General features: G+C 44.5%; 1 protein-coding gene across 10 annotated transcripts in view; it reads left to right on the top strand.

The window, feature by feature from the left end:
- The window catches only part of DGLUCY (D-glutamate cyclase), an 89863-nt gene that overhangs the window by 766 nt on the left and 68780 nt on the right, over positions 1–20317 (top strand). For 4 of the 10 annotated variants that reach the window (XM_053270670.1, XM_053270653.1, XM_053270633.1 and 1 more), the window contains exon 2: positions 1800–1829. The exons of 2 other annotated variants lie outside the window; for them this stretch is intronic. In XM_053270670.1, the coding sequence (XP_053126645.1) occupies positions 1800–1829 (30 nt within the window). Of the gene's footprint in view, positions 1–928; positions 991–1799; positions 1830–8901; positions 9196–10829; positions 10997–14666; positions 14687–20317 lie in introns of those variants that run through there. 4 more of the 10 variants (XM_053270690.1, XM_053270680.1, XM_053270709.1 and 1 more) reach the window with 4 other exon arrangements.

The raw sequence follows: 20317 nt of genomic DNA, 5'->3' as shown, positions 1-20317 counted from the left end.
ATGCTGGTCAAGAAAGGATGCAACACTGCAGCAAAGTAATGTTGTGCCATTGAGTCGGTGTCAACTCCTGGCGCCCACAAAGTCCCTGGTTTTCTTTGGTAGAATACAGGAGAGATTTACCATTACCATCTCCCATGCAGTATGAGATGATGCCTTTCAGCATCTTCCTATATCACTGCTGCCTGATATAGGTGTTTCCCATAGTCTGGTGAAACAGACCAGCGGGGATTCGAACCAGCAACCTCTTGCTCCCTAGGGAAGTTACTCACCCCTTGCACAGTACAAAAGGCTGATTTCAGGTAACTGAGGGATGAGCTCTAATCTTGAAGTTGCTGTTTAAGAAACTAAAGCTTGCATGCACACGCACAAAATGTAGATATACCGTAGGAGCAGGGTTTTGCTCTTCCAGCTCTGAAAACTGTTATTGGGGTAAAGATAAAGTCTGCTGTCAAGTTTATTTCGACTCCTGGCACCCACAAAGCCCTGTGGTTTTCTTTGGTAGAATACAGGAGGAATTTACCATTGCCTCCTCTCACACAGTATGAGATGATGCCTTTCAGCATCTTCCTATATTGCTGCTGCCTGATATAGTACCAGCAGGGATTCAAAGTGGCAACCTTCTGCTTGGTAGTCATTTTCCCACTGCGCCACTTAAGGTGACTGGGATAACATCAGAAAAAGCAGTGAGAAATAGCTCTTCAGATCTGCTGCTAGAATATTGCTTGATTATTTACACATTCCCTTAATTTTGCCAGCTTTCATTTGTTTATCTGAAGGCAAATTCAAAGAGTGGTTTTAAATCTTTTATTTTTCAGTTACTAATCATGTGAACATCACCTTGCCCCACTCTGAATGCATGTGCACACATACTGCCTTGATACTGCTGCCCAGAACAAAATTCATTCTGCACACAGATGAAAAAAAATGAGAACACTGATCCCAAGACTGTGAAACAGGCCCAAGTTCTTTTCCTTCAGCCTCACTATTCAGGTGCTTTATTATTTCAAGGCTGTCCTTTATTTTCATAACAAATGATCATACCTTCAATGGAAGTATATAGGTCCATCTGTTATCTTTGAGCCTTGAGTACAGGCAAGGGTCAGCCTTTCCTTAGGTAAATCCCTCATTGCCAGTGGTTAGAGTGCTGGACTAGGACAGGGGAGACTCGAGTTCAAATCCCCATTCAGCCATGATACTTGCTGGGTGACTCTGGGCCAGTCACTTCTCTCTCAGCCTAACCTATTCACAGGGTCGTTGTGAAAAAGAAACTCAAGTATGTAGTACACCGCTCTGGGCTCCTTGGAGGAAGAGCAGGATATAAATGTAAAAGTAATAATAATAATTGACTAGCAACTGGTTTAATTTGACATTCCAGGCTCTTGCAGCCTGCTTTAGTTCATAAATACTTTTCTGCAGCTTACATACAAGTTTTTTTCTTTACCTGTTTCCACAAATCCTGGAGACTGCTACATATAAATATATTCTTAGAGGTCTCCATGAAGAAATGCAGTTGTAATGTCTATGTGATCCACTTGCATTTTCTTTGCTGCTGCAGTGCTTAGGAGTGTCCTTACTGAGGTGTGTTTTACAAGGGGAGCAAATGTCTCATCATAATCTTCCCCATATATTTGCAAGAATCCCTTTGCCACCAGTCTCACTTTGTAACACTGGACATCTCCTTCTGCATTTTGCTTAGTTTTAAAAATCCACTTGCACCCCACAGTCTTTCTTCCCTCAGGTAAGCTCTGTGAGTGTCCATGGGTTATTTTTGTGCAATTATTCCATTTCTTCTCTTGCAGCTTCCTTCCAGTTTTGTGCTTCAGTTGCATGTAAGTTATCAATTTCTTTCCACGTGCTTGGTTCTTGAAACCTTTCTCCTTTTGCAATGTAGGAAAGTTTCTTAGGTGGGACTCCTTTATTTTGTCATGTTGAGCACCATACCCTTTGTTCGTCATCAGCATCCTCTTCTGTTTAATCGCTGCCAGGTGTAAGACTTACAGTGGATCCTTCCTTTGGTCATATTGCCTTGATTCTTTCTCTAACTGAAAACTGGGCTGTAAGTTTGGCAGTTCACTAGTGGTTGGTTTTTTATTTTCACTGAAGTATGCTACATAAGTGACGCAGCAGGGAAATGCTTGACTAACAAGCAGAAGGTTGCCAGTTCGAATCCCCACTGATATGTTTCCCAGACTATGGGAAGCACCTATATTGGGCAGCAGCGATATAGGAAAATGCTGAAAGGCAGCATCTCATACTGCGTGGGAGATGGCAATGGTAAACCCCTTCTGTACTCTACCAAAGACAACCACAGGGCTCTGTGGTCACCAGGAGTTGACATCAACTCGACGGCACACTATGCTACATTACATATTTTAATTGCTTCTGCAACAAGATCTAAAATCCTATATCCTTTACATCATATGGAATAGCCAACAAGTATTCCTTCCTCAGATCTACAGTTGAGTTTGGTTCTTTTGGTATATAGGTGTATGCTTTAGATCCAGACACTCTTATATGACTCAAAGTGAGCTTGTTGCCATGTCATAACTCATGTGGCATTGTTCCTGTGGCCTTTGTTGGCAATCTGTTTTGCAGGTAAGTAGCAGTTATCACTGCCTCTCCCCAAAATTTAGTAGCCAAACCAGCATCTACAAGCATGCATCTGGTCATTTTAATAAGAGAAGGTTTCTTTCTTTCCTCCACTCCATTTTGCTCCGGAGTATAAGAAAAAGTCCTCCTCCTTTAGGAATCTTATAACATCGTTCCCAGTGTATTTGCTACCATTGTCAGTGCGTAGGATCTGTGGCTTTCTCCCAAACTTGTTGCTCACTCTTGCCACATATTCTTTTAGTCTTGTCCCTTTTCACTTAACAGGTATGTATATGTGTATCTAGAATAGTCATCAATGAAAGTAAGAACATATTTATTCCCTCCTGATGTCTTAACTTGTATAGGACCACAAACATCACTATGAATGAGATCCAAATGATGTAGTGTTTTTCTTTCTTTGCATGGAAGAAAAGCAGGTCATGTTGCTTTTGCTCTTATACAGCATGCACACTTTGATTCAGTGCTGCAGGGGACTGAATTTACCAAATCCCACTTTTTGAATTTGAATTTGAATTTACAAATCGTACTTTACCAAATCCTACTTTTCAGCATGACATATTTTGGCATCTCTATGACCTAATCTTCTGTGCCACAAATTCAGACATCCTTTGTATCTGCATTCCTTCACAGTTTTGGCCTTTTCAGTCACACATTCTACTTCAAACAATCATTTCTCTTGTAAAACTGCTTTCATAAGCAATTCCTGTTTATGAGTAATAAAACAATCCCTTCCTTTTAAATTTTACTATGTAGCCCCTTTCTGTAGCGTATTTTACAGACATCAGACTTGTTTCTAGAGTAGGCACACACAAAGCTTCTTTAATTGTTAATCCAATGGTCCTTTCTCCAGTTTACAGAGCAACTGTGCAGACCCTTTCCCTTCTGCTTACATCAGTTTTCCATCTGCCAAATATATAGGGATTTTACAACCTGTATCTAGGTTTATAAATCTCTCCCTTTCTCTAATCAGGTTGCTTGTAGCACCTGAGTCAATTCAAATGCCACTGCTGCATTTCTCAGACTTCGCTTCCAAAACTTTGTCTGTTCTTGCAAGGTATATCCTTTGCTTATTAGCTTTAGTACCTGATTGCTTGTAAGTTCTGTACTCTTGTGTTCCCAGATGACTCACTCTCTTTGTAACTTTGTTTTGCTTGCCTTTTATCTGCAAACTCCTTATTCTTGGGAAACTTATTCTACAAGTGTTTGGGCTTCCACAAATAAAGCATTTCTTATTTCTTTGCAAGATTCTAAATGTATTTTCTTCACTTTCCTTCGGTTTTCTATCATCCTTTCTGTGCAAACCAATGTCCTCTAGACAGTTAATTACAAATTGTAAGTCTGCATCCTCCCTGACTTCCAAGGCACTAGTCACATTACTTCTTGAGCTTGAAGTTGCCTAGATATTTCTAACATTTCATTTATGTGCTTGGACAGACTTTCTCCTTCTCTAAGCCTTTTATTGCTTCAGTTTCTTACTAAATGCACTTTGGAAACATATTTTATATAATCCCTTCAGAGTTTCCCACATATTCTTTGCATTTTCTTTGCCTCTTAGATGCACTAAGATTGGGTCACTCACCACCAAGCAAACATTCCTGATGCCTTCTCATCTGCTCTGTCCCATTCTTTCTGCTCCTTTCCTGCATCTTCAGGATGCTGAGTGTGCAGAATACCACCAAATCCATGACTCTTGAGGAGCATCTCCATCTTTAAAGACCAGAGCTCATTCTCAGGACCTTGCAACCTTGTGCTGTCTCCATTTTTCAAAGCTGCTCTCTTTGCTTTTTATTTAACTCTCTAGACTTTTATCTTTTATTTACTGGCTCCTGGGCCCATAACCCTTTGTAGGGGAAGAATGGCAGTTCAGTCCCCAAATAGCAAAGCAAAACCAGTTTGGGGAGAAAGCAACAGAGCAAGAGGTCTTGAGACAGTTTATTAAAGAACTACAAGGATTTCTTTAAAGAAAAGGTTACAAACAAATGTGAAAAAGCTTGCAGCTTAATTTCAGCTGTAGCTCATGGCTGAAGAAAGAGACCAAAAAAACAGCCATCTCTGGAAAGACAAAATGGAAACTAACACTAGAAGAACAAAGAGGGGAGGAGTCCAGCACTTTTATCCATGACCCTAACCAGTACCACCCCCAGTGGTCACTATGAGTCATTGCAGCTGAGAGCTGATGCTGCTAGGGTCCTAGCTCCAACACAAAGAACCTGGACCACCAATGGGGAGGGCCATGCAAGATGTCCCATATACTTTCGGGAGCCTGAGCATGCCCACATGAATGTGACATCACATGCAAAAAGGGTGTGGCCCAAGCAAGATCTCCAGAGCTTATTTCCAGCCAGCATTTGCTGGCTACTACATTTATTTTGTTTCCTCCACTTTAACTGAAGGAGGAATAATCGACCCTCCATTTGAAAAATAGAATCCGAGGATTGCTGCTACACTTCTTTGGGGTCCTGAAAAAAATCTACACCTGTCTCCATGGATACCTTTGCCTTTCCACTTATGACAAATCACAACTGCAAATTAAAATGAATAAAATTATCCTTCCAATCTCTATGGCCCTGATTCTGATAGCCCCCACCACATGGCCACTTTTCCAGTTGGACAAACCAACATCCAGGAGCCAATGATGAAATTAACAGGGCCATCCCAAGGATTGAGAGCGTCCCGGGTGAAGCCTGGCTTTGGCACCCCCTTTTGCCTGCATGAGTGGGTGCCTCTTGTTGGACGGATGCCCACTTGCTCACCTCACTGCCTCCGCCCATCACTGGCTGCTTCTGCTGCAGTGTGTTATGATGACATCGCCATGAAATACAGCAATCCTATACCATAAAATGGTTAGGTGTGCGGCCGTGCTGCCCGTGTCTTTTTGGGCCGTTCTGGGCATGCGCGGAGCGCATGCTCAGATCGGCCCAAAAAGTCACGGCCGCCCAGACATGGGCAGCCATGTTGGAACAGGGGAAGCGGCGGCCTAGGAGAAGCAGCCGCCGCCAACGGGAGAAGAGTGCTGGCGAGGCCGCGGCAGAGCCACGGCCTCGGCCAGAGGTGGCGGTGGCCGCGGCGGGGTGACTGGCCCCGATGGCGGTGGCCGCTGCCGCCACAACAAGAGGCCCGGGAGGAGGAGGAGCAGCGGGCCGAGGAGAAGCGGCCGCCACCAACGCCAAAGGAGAGTGCGGGCCGAGGTGGCGGTGGCCGCGGCAGGCCGACTAGCCCTGATGGCGGCGGCGGCAACAGTGTGGTACATGGTGAGCTGTAGCAGCCTCCCCTTCTCCACTCTCCCCGTCGGGTCTTGGGCTCCAAGAGCAGCACCCCCCCCCACTAGAGCCCGTTATTACAACGGGCTTACACATACTAGTGACATTATAATGCACTGCAGAAGAAGCAGCTGGCAGCAAGAATGGTAGGTGGAGGTGACGGGGTGAGCAGCTGTGTGCCCAACTAGAGAGGTACCCATACAGGCAAAGGTGATGCGGCAACGTCGTCATAATCTGCTGCTGCCATGACAAGTGAGCAGCATGAACAGGTAGCTGGAATGGAGAGTGTCCACTCCAATGACAGCAGATGCACCTGTGTGCCCACCAGCATGGTGGGCCCACCATGCATTAGCATGGGTGATGCACATGACCCAGGCTATCTGGGCCTAGTGGCACTCTTACCCCTGGACTTTGGGGCCAAAATCCAGGGCTTCCAAAACCCCTGGGGACCCCAAAATACTCTTAGGTTGGTACTGGGTGGTGTGGTCACTGCTTGCCCGCATTGTGCCAGGTGGCCGAGTATGATTGTGACCTGTGCTGGTGCTTTGGGGGGCGGGGCGGAAATATGATGGGAACATATTGACTTGCAAGTTGAAATGTATCTGCTGATGCATATTTGCATAAATATACCTGTTTTATATTCTTAAATTCTTGTGAGTTCAGTTGCTGTTTATGCCCTCAAGAACCCATGTGTTAAAAATACTGTCTGTGTGTGTAGGGGGTTGACAATTTGTAGCAGCGGGGTGGGCTCTAAAAGTCTTTAGGTTCGGGCTTCAAAATTACCTAGGTGCATCTTTGTGCCCCTCTCTGCTTGATGCCCTAGGTCACTGCCTAGTTCGCCAAGTGGGCAAGCCAGCCCTAGAAATTAGCATTACATTTTGTTTAGCCCAAACTTTCTGCCTAATTCTGAAGTGCACTTTCCAAAATATCCTGTTTGATTAGTATAACATCAGCAGCATTAAAAGAGCTCTCTTTCATGCCACATTGAGTGAGATTTTTCTGTAACTAAAATATCAAATGTTGTTTTCTGGTTGTTGTTATTTTTAAATTCATTATTTGTAATGCTTCAAATATTATGGAGGAGCATGCTCCCAAGATCCTCTTTTTATTGACTTACTAACACACTTAAAAGCCATTTACTTGCTTAACATGTCACACTAGCACACTTTGATGAGCACATGTCACAGGTTTTCACAGGGACAGGACAAGGATGCTCTACAGAGCTGAACTGTGGAGGCAGGCAAATGTGAATGTGTTGAAGTAGTGCAAGATAAATGTCTAAAACAAGAGCCTGGCTTGCCAAAAATACACTGGCTTAAGAAGTACAGTATTTATAGTCAATCACTCTGAAAGCTTCAGTGATGAAAAGATTTAAGACCATAGAGAAGAGCTGATTGCCATATACAGTACAGTATAATAGGGTAAAGTGTCCAAGTGCGGAAACTTATTATTGATGGATAACATCCAGAGAGCAGCAGCACGTTCACAACAGCATGAGTGCAAGTCATTACCCCTCTCCCTCCTTGCTGTAGCCCCTGAGATGCCATTCCTGAGAACTGAGGGCGTCAGAGGGACCCTCAGCAACAGTGTAGGATGTAATGGAGGAAAATTGCTTGCAGAAGTATTTCTGCCTGGTTTCCAGAGATTACCCCTCCTCCTGAAGCCACCTGTGCCCCCTTGCCAAGCATCCCTAACTCTTGAAATTGGTTTTTAAGGGAGACACCAGCAACAGCCACTAGGAGAAACCCTATACTAGGATAAATAGGGACAGTTGCTATCCTCTTGCTCAGTATAAGTGAGTTACCACTTTCAATGGTGCCTATTTGCCCAGTTAGTGGGTTTATATGATACAAACTTCAAGGATTTATTTTGTTTAATTTATTTATATCCGATCCTTCCTAAAGTGGCTCAGGGCAGTTTACATTAAAATCAAAAACACATAATAAAACAATTAAAGTGGGGGGGAAACACACATGAGCCAGATTGAAATTAAAACTAGATATCATTAACAGCCAGGCTATTCAGTTGTGCTTGATACATGATGCAAATTACTGTATTTACTTGAACCCAAGACTAGGTTTTTTTCAAGGTCTTTTATGTTAGAAATTGGGAGGGCCATCTTAAATTCAGAGTGCTGTTCCTATTGGGGAAACACAGGTATAACCAGTATTTAAACTCCATTTTTAAGGGGGTCGTCCTAAATTTAGGGTAAATACGGTAGATATGGATAAGTAGGGATTCTCAATAAAATGTCACAGTGTATCCCAAACTCCTTACAGAACTGCTTTTGTTTAGGATTCCAGCCAACCTTAAAAGGAAACCTGAATGTCATTTCACTGGTTTCCTAAAATGTATATCCTGCTTTTCAGCTGAATAGCTTTAGAAATTGTTCAGAACAGAATGAAATAATAAATTAAAATATACCACAACAAAGATAAAACAGCATTAAATAAAGCAGTAAGACAGTAGATAGAACAAGTTCAAAAGCAATTAAAAACAAAATATTTCGAAGTAGAAAATAAAAACATATATATCTAAGGCGCTACCTTAGCACCGCCTTCTGTATGATTCCCATCGCATGTTGAGGTCTTCTGGAGAGGTTCATCTCCAGTTACCACTGGTACATCTGGTGCCGCCTCAGAGCTGGGCCTTTTCTGTAGCTGCTCCTGGCCTATGGAATGCACTCCCAGTAGATATCTGTAATTTAGACTCATTGCTGGCCTTTAAGAGAGCCTTCAAAACTTGTTTGGCCTAGCCTTCCAAGGTTTTAAATTTTTTTAAAAAGTATATTAATTGATTTTTAAATGGCTCTGAATTATTTTAAAATTGTGTATATTGTTTTAAGCAGTGTGTTTTTAAATGGTATTTGTTTGTTTTTTAATTTGTTGTGCATCACCCAGAGCCTTTGGATGGGGCGGTCTAGAAATGCAGTAAATAAATAAATCAGATGTGGCATAAAAATTTGCCATTCAGAGGAGCTCTTGGGCTATAGAAGCTGCTGAGCATAGGTCTTTTTTTTGTCAATGTTGCCAATTAATATTTTTTCTGCACACTTGAGAATTCCCCTGAATATGCATTAGAGTGACTATATCCCTTTAAAGTACTTCCTGTATTTTGCAGGAAGTGACTATATCCCTATAAAATGCTTTGCATGTAACCTTCACCCATTTGAAGTAATATGGGAATGTAGGGGGACAGCTAGCAGGAGAGTAAGTTAGAATCCTAAGACTGAGCAGAAGCACTTCTAGGAATATTGTTAGAGAAGATCCTGGCCACTTACAAAGAACATAAATTGGAGCATTAATTCTGAAAATGCAAAATGACAGTAAGTTTTGCTTACATTGCAAGGATCTGTTCATTACTAGTTAATTTGTGGGCAATGTTAAATTTGGTTTGTGCTGGTACATTGGTTTCATATTTTAACATCAGATAAGCTTGTTTTCTTAAAATCATATAGCCGTTGCTACTCTTTATTGAGCCTTATCTCATCCTGAAGTCATAAGTGAACTTTTAAAAGTAATCTTTTCTAAAAAATACATTTTTCTTTGGCTTTGTGATATCCTGTTGACTGGCAAGCCAGAACTCATTTGGTAGTTGCTATGGTGCAATCACAGGCGTTTATTGCAACTGCTCTGCCATATCCTGTGAAGCCAGACAGTTCCACCCCTTGCCTCTAAACTGTTAATGAATCTATCCCGGGGTGATTGGCGAACACCCCTAAATTTGTGCTCGGATTTGCGTGGGGAAATTAACTAAAAAAGGAACAGTTCCACGTCAGATTAAATTTGCGCAAAGTTGTGGACCCAGGAAATGACTGGACTGAGGCAAGATTTAAGCTTCAAAATCAAAAGAAAGTTTTTTATTGGAGGGAGGGGGACAGCGGAAAGAAGTGTGTGGTTAAAGCAATATTACTGCTAAAGATACATTCAACTGCAAAGAGGTGTTTTAGCTTAAAGTCCTAATTGTATAAATTCCTAGGAAGGCAAGAGAAAGAGGACTTTTACAGAGAGAGGAGGCTGGAGTTAGGAAAAAGGAATAGGGATAGCAATGGGCCCAGTGAGGGACAAACATTCACATCTCCTGGTCTGGATGAAGAGACCTCAGGACTCCTGGAATAACCGAAGGACCTTGTTCCTCAGGGACAGCTCTGTCAGAGGCAGGGGCGAGGAGGTTGGAGGGGTTACTTGATAGAGGTGAATCCACAAGGGTGCTTCCTCTGTGGAATCAGCTTCCTCTGTTGGCAAGGAAGACTGGGCAAATCAGGCTAGGCAACTAAGTCGATCTGGGGAGTGGCACAAACAACTGAACACAGCCTGGCATGGTGGCCTGTGAACAGTAAATCACCCAAGCAGCTGGTGGCTCCAAAGTAGATGGTATGCAAAGAGCACACTGGATCATGAAATTGAGATTTGATATAACCCAAAACATGTCCTGTGGGGACATTCCAATAGGGATGTGCCCAAATGTTATTCGACACCAGCGGGGGTGGTACTTTAAGGGCGCGGGAGGGTGTACTCACCCCTCCTGCCACATTTCCCCCGCCGGCGCTCCGTTATTTTTAAGCCCCTTGGGGCGGTAGCATTCCTCCCTACCGCCCTCATTGGCTGGAAGTGGCTGGAAGTAGTGACCGCTCATGCACCCGTTGCATGCATCCATGCGCCCATTTGCCGTGCACATGCACGCTTGGTTACTACTTCCAGCCACTTCCGGCCGATAAGGGAAACGGGGCGGCAGGGAGGAACGCTGCTGCCCCAAGGGGCTTAAAAATAACGGAGCGCCGGTGGGGAAAATGCGGCGGGAGGGGTGAATACACCCTCCCCCACCTTAAAGTACCACCCCCACCAGTGCTGAAATGCTGAACCCCTCCCCCGAGCTGAAACATTTCAGAGGCCTTTATAATGGTCTCCGAAACGTTTCGGGCTCAAGCCTACATTCCAATTGACCTTTTTTGTTGAATAGGTGTATTGGGTGGAACCAGCAAGGATTCCATTGTTGCTGATCGCTCTTCCTGGATGTAACAATGTTGGGATTGCCAAGGCTGATTGTCATGAAAATAAAGTGCATAGATGTGAGAAGAAGAAATCTGCATGGATGGAGAGACCAATATTCCTACTTCTTTTGTGAGGGTGGGGAGAGTTTATTTATTTATTTAACATATTTTTATACCGCCCAAAACTTACGTCTCTGGGTGGTTTACAAGTTACCTCCATGAGTCTTATCCGCATTCTTCCTGCTGAGTTAATTGGTGCATTAGCTTGCTGCTATCCTTTGCAAAAGGAGGGGAGGGGCCAAGGCAGTTCACTCTGAGTGCAGAGTGGCCTTGGCTGGAAATTAACCTGCTTTAGTTATCTTCTGGGGTCTACTTAGTGTATCCCAACGTAGGGAGGGCATGCATCTGCTCCCCTTTCCAATTTGCTTGTTAGCAGTCAAATCTAGGAGCGACTAGCCAACTGTCAACTAAGTGATCTGTCCCTGTGTGCCATACATGGAGAGTTCATTATGCTCTGAGGCTCCGGAGCATGTCAAGAGTGATATCTCCAAGCCTGGAGACTCAAACATGTGGGGGGGGGTGCTTCTTGGAGCCGGAAGAAGAGCATTGCTAGTAACAAAACATAAGACAAAATTCCCTTTCTGCAGTTTCTGTTTGTAACTAAGACTTATGATAGCTAGAAATCAACACAGGCTTTGCCCCTATCAACCCTCTCTCTGTCCCTCTCCACACCAAAAGCAAACAAGATCCTTGAATGATACTGCTAAACCATGTAGACTTCCCAGTGCCATAGGAAATGAAGGAAATAGTTCCTTTGCACCAGTTCTGACTCTTTGGTCCTGTGTTCCATTGCCTCTGTGCAGCTGAGTTTAGAACTAGGATTTTATGATACTGCTTCTTGCAGTGTGTTTTACTCAGGAAAAAACCCAAATGATTTCCCTAAGACTTCAAAATCAGTATAGTTAGGACAAGTGTTCCCTCTAAGGTGTGTGCACGTTCACAAGTTTTTTTTAATGTCCACTCAGTTAATTTTAGATCCCACTCAGATTGAATCAAGAAGGCCCCACTCTGAATACACATACTCACACAAAGCCTTGATAATTCTGCCCAGAACAAAACTCATTTCATGCACAGATGAAAAAAAAAAATTAGAGGGATTGCTGGTTAGGACTATAAACTTAATAATACAGTCACACTGTATTCATTGCTACATGTTGTCACTGATTATTTTAGCTACCTCACTGTTAATATCCATGTGTTGTCTCCTTCAAGAGCTGGGCATTTATTTATTGCATTTGTATACCATTTTTCCATGCCAGGTGCCCAAAGCAGTGTACAATACAATAAAAGAACAATTGGATTATATATTTAACATACCGGTAAAATAGAAAACAAAATCCACCTAAAAGTACAAGAGTGGAATAAAATGAGTACTTGTACACAAATCAATAGAAGAATGCTTACCTGAACAAAAATAAATAAATTGGTTTTTGCACCAGTGAAATACTGAGGGGGACTTGTCAGGCCTCCAGAATAATATAATATAGGGGCCACTACAGAAAAAGCTCTTGGATCATCAGCAACCACAGCTTCAAAGAGGTAGGAATAGTACTGCAGTGATCCAGCTGACAATATTCATTCTTGAGCAGATTCATGCAAGAAGTTGCCCTTCAGGTACCCCAGTTTTAAGTCATTTAGGGCTTTAAAAGTGATAACCAGCACTTTTAGTTATGCCCAGAAATGAATTGTGAGCCAATATAAATGTTCAAGTAAGGGAGTCATTTGGTCCCTATAACGTTCTCCTGTTAGCAGTCTGAACTACATGAAGCTTTTTGCATTTTTCAAGGCAGCTCCATGTAGAGTGCATTGCAGTAGTCATAGTAGACTATGTGACCAAGCATGGAGGACAGTGGACAGAGTCAGCGGGGTGGCTGGAAGGAAGACAGCTGTGGGGGTAAGGAGTTCTTACCTGGCTTCTACGCTCCACTCTCCTTTGGGTGAGGAAGGGTCTGGCCAAGGCTTTTTCTTAGCTCTTGTCCTCCTTGCTGTAGCCTGTTTGCTGTCAGGGGCTGAACTCACTCTAATTGTGTTCAGATATACTCTGCACCTGGCCAAACTGCCTGATTGGTGTGGGTGTGAGACACACCTATTGGGCTTCTGAGATCTTGGCCTTTATTAGAGTGCGCTGCAGCCAGAGGTACAGCTGCTGGCGCAGTCTGCCAAAGGGGGCCGGCCTTTGGAGGTGGGACTGAGGGCTGGGGCCAACATACTCACTTGAACAGCTAGAGAAGATTCTTACTTACTTCACTGTTGGTGAGATTGGGTTGAAGTAGTTATTGTTTGGGTTCATCTAGAGATGGGGAGACAGGGTGCCTTGGTTGAATGTGGGGCAGCTATTCCGGTGGTGGTGAGCAATAGAAGAAGTAACATTAGCAGGTCAGCAGGCCGTCCCAGAGGAGGGGTAGTCAGAAATTTAATAGCTGTGTCCCCTTCCAGCTGTCCTGCCAGCTCTATGACCTCGGGGAGCACTGCCAACAACCCACATAACCTTACCTTGCTGCTCTGCAATGCCAGGTCAGTCCAAAATAAACCCGAGCTCATCCATGATTTGATTATGGATGAAGGGGCTGACCTGGTGTGTATCACCGAGACTTGGTTGGGGGAGGCTGGTGGCCCAGTCTTGTCCCAGCTTCTTCCTCCAGGGTATCCTGTAGAGGAGCAGGTAAGGGGACGTGGGTGGGGAGGTGGAGTGGCTGTTGTCTATAAGGATAACATCTCCCTTACTAGGATCCCTGTTGAGGTACCTGACCATATTGAATGTGTGTACCTAAGTTTGGGGACCAGGGATAGATTGGGACTTCTGTTGGTGTACCGATCGCCCTGCTGCCCGACGGAATCCCTTACTGAGCTCACGGACTTGGTTGCAGAACTTGCGTTGGAGTCTCACAGACTTTTGGTGCTGTGGGACTTCAATGTTCACTTTGGGACCAGTTTGTCCGGGGCAGCTCAGGAGTTCATAGCGGCCATGACAACTATGGGCCTATCCCAAGTGGTTTCCGGACCGACGCACACTGCAGGTCACACGCTTGATTTGGTCTTTTACTCTGATCAGGGTGGTGTTCCGTGCATGGGGACTCCTGTGATTTCCCCATTGTCATGGACGGACCACCATCTGGTTTAGGTTAGGCTTACAACCACTTTCCATCTCTGCAGGGGCGAGGGGCCTATTAGAATGGTCCGCCCAAAGAGGTTATTGGATCCAACAGGATTCCAAGAAAACCTTGGAGGGATTTAATGTTGGCTCTGCCAGTGATCCTGTTGATGCCCTGGTGCAAAACTGGAATAACATGCTCACCAGGACAGTAGACACGATTGCTCCTAAGCGTCCCCTCCAACCCGCTTCAAAACAGGCCCTTTGGTATATAGAAGATCTATGGGGCCAGAAGCGGCAAGGTAGGCAACTGAAGCGCAAGTGGAGAAAGACTCGACTCGAATCCGACAGATTACGCCATAGAGCACATTTAAAGAACTATGCTTAGGTGATACGTGCTGCAAAGAAGCGGTTCTTTTCTGCCCGTATTGCATCTGCGAGTTCACGTCCAGCAGAGTTCTTCCTTAAATCAGAATTTGGAGCCATCAGTTACCCGCTGCGATGTGTTTAGAGTGTTTTGCAGATAAAATCTCTCGGATTCGGGCCGCCTTCGACGGAGACTCCAAAATTAATTTGATGTCTGAATTGGAGGTGTCCGACAACTCCTCTTATGTGGTTCGACTGGATCGGTTTCAGTGTGTGACTCCTAAGGACGTGGACAAGCTGCTCGGAGCGGTGAGGCATACAACTTGTTCTCTTGACCCTTGTCCAACATGGCTTGTTCTGTCTAGCAGGGAGGCTGTTGTAGGAGGCCTGGTAGAAATCATAAATGCTTCTCTGAGGGAGGGCAGGATGCCTCCTTGTCTTAAGGAGGCAATTATTAAACCTCTTCTTAAGAAGCCTGCATTAGATCCCTCAGAGCTGAGCAACTATAGGCCTGTTTCCAACCTCCCATGGCTGGGCAAGGTAACTGAGAGGGTGGTGGCCTCTCAGCTCCAGGCGGTCTTGGAGGAAACTGATTATATAGACCCATTTCAAACTGGTTTTCGGGCTGGCTATGGGGTGGAGACTGCCTTGGTCAGCCTGATGGATGATCTCCAATTGGCAATTGACAGAGGAAGTGTGACTCTGTTGGTCCTCTTGGATCTCTCGGCAGCTTTCGATACTATAGACCATAGTATCCTTCTAGAACGCCTGAGGGTGCTGGGGGTGGGGGGCATTGTTTTACAGTGGTTCCGCTCCTACCTCTCGGACAGATTCCAGATGGTGTCGATTGGAGACTGTTGCTCTTCAAAATCTGAGCTTAAGTATGGTGTCCCTCAAGGCTCCATCCTCTCCCCAATGCTTTTTAACATCTACATGAAACTGCTGGGAGAGATCATCAGGGGATTTGGAGCCGGGTGTTATCAGTATGCTGACGACACCCAGATCTACTTCTCCATGTCAACTTCTTCAGGAGATGTCATAACTTCCCTAAATACTTGCCTGGAAGCAGTAATGGGCTGGATGAGGGAAAATAAACTGAAACTGAATCCAGATAAGATGGAGGTACTTATTGTGCGAGGTCAGAACTCTAGAGACGATTTTGATCTCCCTGTTCTGGATGGGGTCACACTTCCCCAAAAGGAACAGGTTTGCAGTCTGGGAGTACTTCTGGATCCACACCTCTCCCTGGTTTCTCAGGTTGAGGCGGTGGCCAGGGGTGCTTTCTATCAGCTTCGGCTGATACACCAGCTGCGTCCATTTCTTGAGATGAATGACCTCAAAACAGTGGTACATATGTTGGTAACCTCCAGACTTGACTTCTGCAATGTGCTCTATGTGGGGCTGCCTTTGTACGTAGTCCGGAAACTTCAGTTGGTACAGAATGCGGCGGCCAGGTTGGTCTCTAGGTCATCTCGGAGAGTCCACATCATTCCTTTGTTGATAGAGTTGCACTGGCTGCCGCTAGGTTTCCAGGCAAAATACAAAGTGCTTGTCATAACTTATAAAGCCCTAAACAGCTTAGGCCCTGGGTATCTAAGAGAACGTCTTCTTCATTATGATCCCCACCGCCCATTGAGGTCGTCCAGAGAGGTCCGTCTCCAGTTGCTGCCAGCTCGGCTGGTGGCCACATGGGGACGGGCTTTCTCGGTTGCTGCCCCGAGACTGTGGAATGCACTCCCTGCTGAGATACGATCCTCCCCATCTGACAATTTTTAGAAAGCATTTGAAAACCCACCTCTTCACCCAAGCTTTTTCTGTTCTTTAAATTTTAAGGTTTTAATTCATGGTTGATTTTTAAATTGTTGAGTTGTTTAGGTTTTTTATGTATTTTAACTTGTTTTATACTATTGTTAACCGCCCAGAGACAAAAGTTTGGGGCGGTGTACAAATGTAATAAAATAAATAAATAAAAATTAATTGTTCCCAGGAAATATCAAAGCTGAGCATAGGCACTCCTGGCCACAGCTACCATCTGAGCATCTAGGAGCAAAGTTAGGAACATAGGAAGCTGCCACATACTGAGTCAGACCACTGGTCTGTCTAGTTCAGTATTGTCTTCACAGACTGGCAGTGGCATCTCCAAGGTTGCAGGCAGGAATCTTCTCTCAGCCCTATCTTGGAGAAGCCAGGGAGAGAACTTGGAACCTTCTGCTCTTCCCAGAGCGGCTCCATCCCCTGAGGGGAATATCTCACAGTGCTCACACTTCTAGTCTCCCTTTCATATGCAACCAGGGCAGACCCTGCTTAGCTAAGGGGACAAGTCATGCTTGCTACCACAAGACCAGCTCTCCTCTCCAGGATTCAGTCCAGGATTACCTCCAAACTGCTTATCTGGTTCTTTAGGCAATATTACCCTTTCAGAGCAGGAGTTTCACTCCTTTCCAGATCAGCTTTCCTACTGACCAAAAGCACTTCTGTCTTGTCTGGATTTAATTTCAGCTTGTTTGCCAACATCCAGTCCATCATTGCCCCCAGACCTTGCTTTATAACTTCTGCCATTTCCCTTGGATCAGCTGGAAAGAGAACTATAGCTGGATGTCATCTGTATATTGGTGACAACCTAGCCCAAATCTCCTGACGCACTCTCCTATATGAATATCATACTCTCAGTTATGAAAATGACAGACCTCTTCATGTTTTAGTTTGCTCATCTATAATGGCAGAGCTTGAGGACAATTTACTTACTGAGCAGTAACCATTCGGTGTCCTGATTTTTTGAAACTCATTGGGACATAAAGGCTGCAATTCTATACATGTTTACTTTAAAGCAGACTCATTGAACTCAGTGGAATTTATATCTGGCAGACATAGATTAGAATCCTTTTGGGGTTCCGGCGGAATCGGCTGAGACCTTCCCGACCCCTCAGGCAGTGTGGAGCCACCTCCTGGTCCCAGCATGCCCCCACTTCACTCCCAGGTTGGCCCAGCTGGGGCCACAACAGACTGCGAGTCTCCCTTCTGGCACCCTTGGCCAGATGGCTTTCTGCTGTCCGGTGAGGCCAAGATCTTGCAAGACAAAAACTCCTATCTCGCGGGATCCTGGAGCTTACTCTCATGAGCCCCCCAAGGTCTTACGAGAGTTCCAGTGGGATCATAAGATCTCACAGGATTTCCTGTGGGATTTCACCAGTATAGAAGACAGGTTGGCCCATGATGAGGGGCCAGAGAGGCGAGGGCCTCCCAAAGGAAGGGAGCCCTAGGAGCCAAGGCCCTGGCATTTTGGGAGAAGTGGTTCTGACTGGCCTGTGAATCTAACAGGTGGCAGAACCCAAGCCTTCACCAGGCCATTACTCTGAGGCTGGACCTGACCTGGGTGTTACAAGTCCCATTGACATCTTTGCCCCTTTCAGACATTATAAACATGAGCGGCTCTCATGCTTACAACTGCAAAAGCAGGGAGGAAGCCCCACCTTAACACTGTCACTCACCTCCTCCTGCCTCCTGCACACATGCTTAAATTGTTTGAAGGGCGACATAAGCGTATTCACAGGTGATTCCATGAGCAGCAGCCTGGACCGATTCAGGTTGCTGCTCACAGAATCATCAGTAAACATGCATATGGTGCATCCTCTTTCAGACAAATGATGTAAGCATGTGCACCCAGTGGGAGGTGGGATGGGACTTCCTGCCCTCTTTTGCAACTGTAGCATGTGCACTTATAACATCTGAAGAGGGCTCTTATGTTCAACACTTGTGGCAAGTGTGCAGTGTACTCAGGTACAGTTATTCACATTATGTGGAACACAGGTAGAGCAGTACACTTCCTATCTGTACTACGCATTGAGGGGCCTGTAACATGGTTCACTTTTAAAATTAATGCAGGTATAAAGATTTGACTTTGAAGCCAAATATTTCCCCCTGGCCCCACAGGGAGGCGAGCACTTGCAGTGTTTACTTCTATGTGGGGAGAGTTATTAGTGATTCAGAGCTGCAGGAAGCCCTGTTGATGTCATGGCTCCACATTCCTATAAGGACTCACATGCTCTACAGAGGAGCACTCTGCATGGAGGTGTTCACCTCCCTGTGGGGTCAAGGACAAGATGCAAATGATTTGGCTTTAAAGGCAAATAAGGTGAGCCAGTGTGGTGCAGTGGTTAGAGTGCTGGACTAGGACCAGGGAGACCTGAGTTCGAATCCCCATTCAGCCATGATACTAGCTGGGTGACTCTGGGCCTGTCACTTCTCTCTCAGCCTAACCTACTTCACAGGGTTGTTGTGAGGAGAAACCCAAGTATGTAGTACACCGCTCTGGGCTCCTTGGAGGAAGCGCAGGATATAAATGTAAGAAAAATAAAATAAAATATTTGTGCAGGCCTCATGTAAAAGACCGTATTTCCAATAGGACACCAGATATAGAGGTTTGGGAGGGACAGGGCAGGAGATTTCATCGCCCCTACGCCCTTCCCACCTGTTCTGTGTAAAGGTACTAATAGGGTTATACAGAGTGGCTGACATCCAGACAATTGCTGCACTTGTGCAAAGATGTTGCACTAGTGCAAAGATGTTGCACAAGCTAGTTCCATTAAGTCAGGAACTTGCATTTCAGACTGGTGTTGCATTATCAAAATGCTGTCCTGATTGCACAAGGACATTTTGCAAAGAAGGAGATGCCTATTCCTTGCACTAGTAGAAGATGTTGATGAGTTGCATAATGTGTTGCACAACAGGTTACACAATCTTGTATATGCCCCACATAAAGTCTTCCACTAGTGGTTGTGTAATATCACAGAGCACCACAACTTTGCATAGCTCTGCATACTTCAACACAAGTCTGAATGTCAACCCCTTTTCTGCTATTCTTGTTGTGCAAGCACAACAAGAGCACAAAAGGTTATGCAACTTTGAGCATTTGAACAACTACGCAACCTTCTTGCGTGTGTGCAACTTTGTTGTACTAGCACAACATTAGTCTAGATGTCAGCCATTGTATACTGTATTTACATGTTAGAAATCAGTCCTGGTCACAACTTGCTAGTGATATTCTGGAGCATGCCTATTTCTTCCCAGCACTGCTTATGGCTTCCCCACAAACACAAAAGGGTGGGGCGGGGGGGGCAGCTTTAAACAATAATGCACAGTGTCTAAGGATAACTGTTACATCTGTATGAAAACCTTTTCTAAACGATTTGAACTTATATGTTGTCCAATACACAGAACAGGAGGAATAATCTTATATTTCTCAACTGGTAATAAAAGTGACATTCAGAGTACTTTCATACAGAGAGTACAAAGAGGCAACTACGTTTAACAAAGCAGAAATAATTGGGTCTTGAAGTTATTCACATCTAAAATGTCAAAGCCAGTCAAGTCTTTTAGAAGAAATTTGATGTTATACAATTGCCTGTTGGAACTGCTAAGTTTAGGACAATGTGCCCAATCTACTCCTTTATTTTATAACCTGCTGTGAGAAAAATGAAGTATAGAAATGTGAGGTACAAAAATACTAACTATTTCTGCAAGGCAGAAGTTGAATCTTATAGATAACAGTTGACGGAGCTGAATATGTTTAGCCTGGAATAAAATAAGGAGAACTGCAACAGCTAGCTTTCAAATATCTGAAGAGCTATTATTTATTTATTCTTAAAGCTTTTATACCGCCGTTCCAAAAGGCTCAGGGCGGTTTACATTAAAACACCATTAAAATCAGTTAATAATTAAAACAAAAATTATAAAAGCATAAAACAATGATTAACAATTAAAAACATCGTAAAACAGCAATTAAATAATCAGAACAATTTAAAAACAAGTTTTAAAAAGCTGAGAAAGCCTGGTTGAAGATACGTGTTTTCAGAAGTTTTTTAAAAACTGCCAGAGATGGGGAGGATCATATCCCAACAGGGAGCGCATTCCACAATCTTGGGGCAGAAGCCGAGAATGCCC

The sequence above is a fragment of the Hemicordylus capensis genome, chromosome 1, assembly GCF_027244095.1.
Source record: "Hemicordylus capensis ecotype Gifberg chromosome 1, rHemCap1.1.pri, whole genome shotgun sequence".
Taxonomy (NCBI): domain Eukaryota; kingdom Metazoa; phylum Chordata; class Lepidosauria; order Squamata; family Cordylidae; genus Hemicordylus; species Hemicordylus capensis.
The sequence above is the reverse complement of the archived record's forward strand: the minus strand, read 5'-3'. Positions and strand labels throughout refer to the sequence as shown.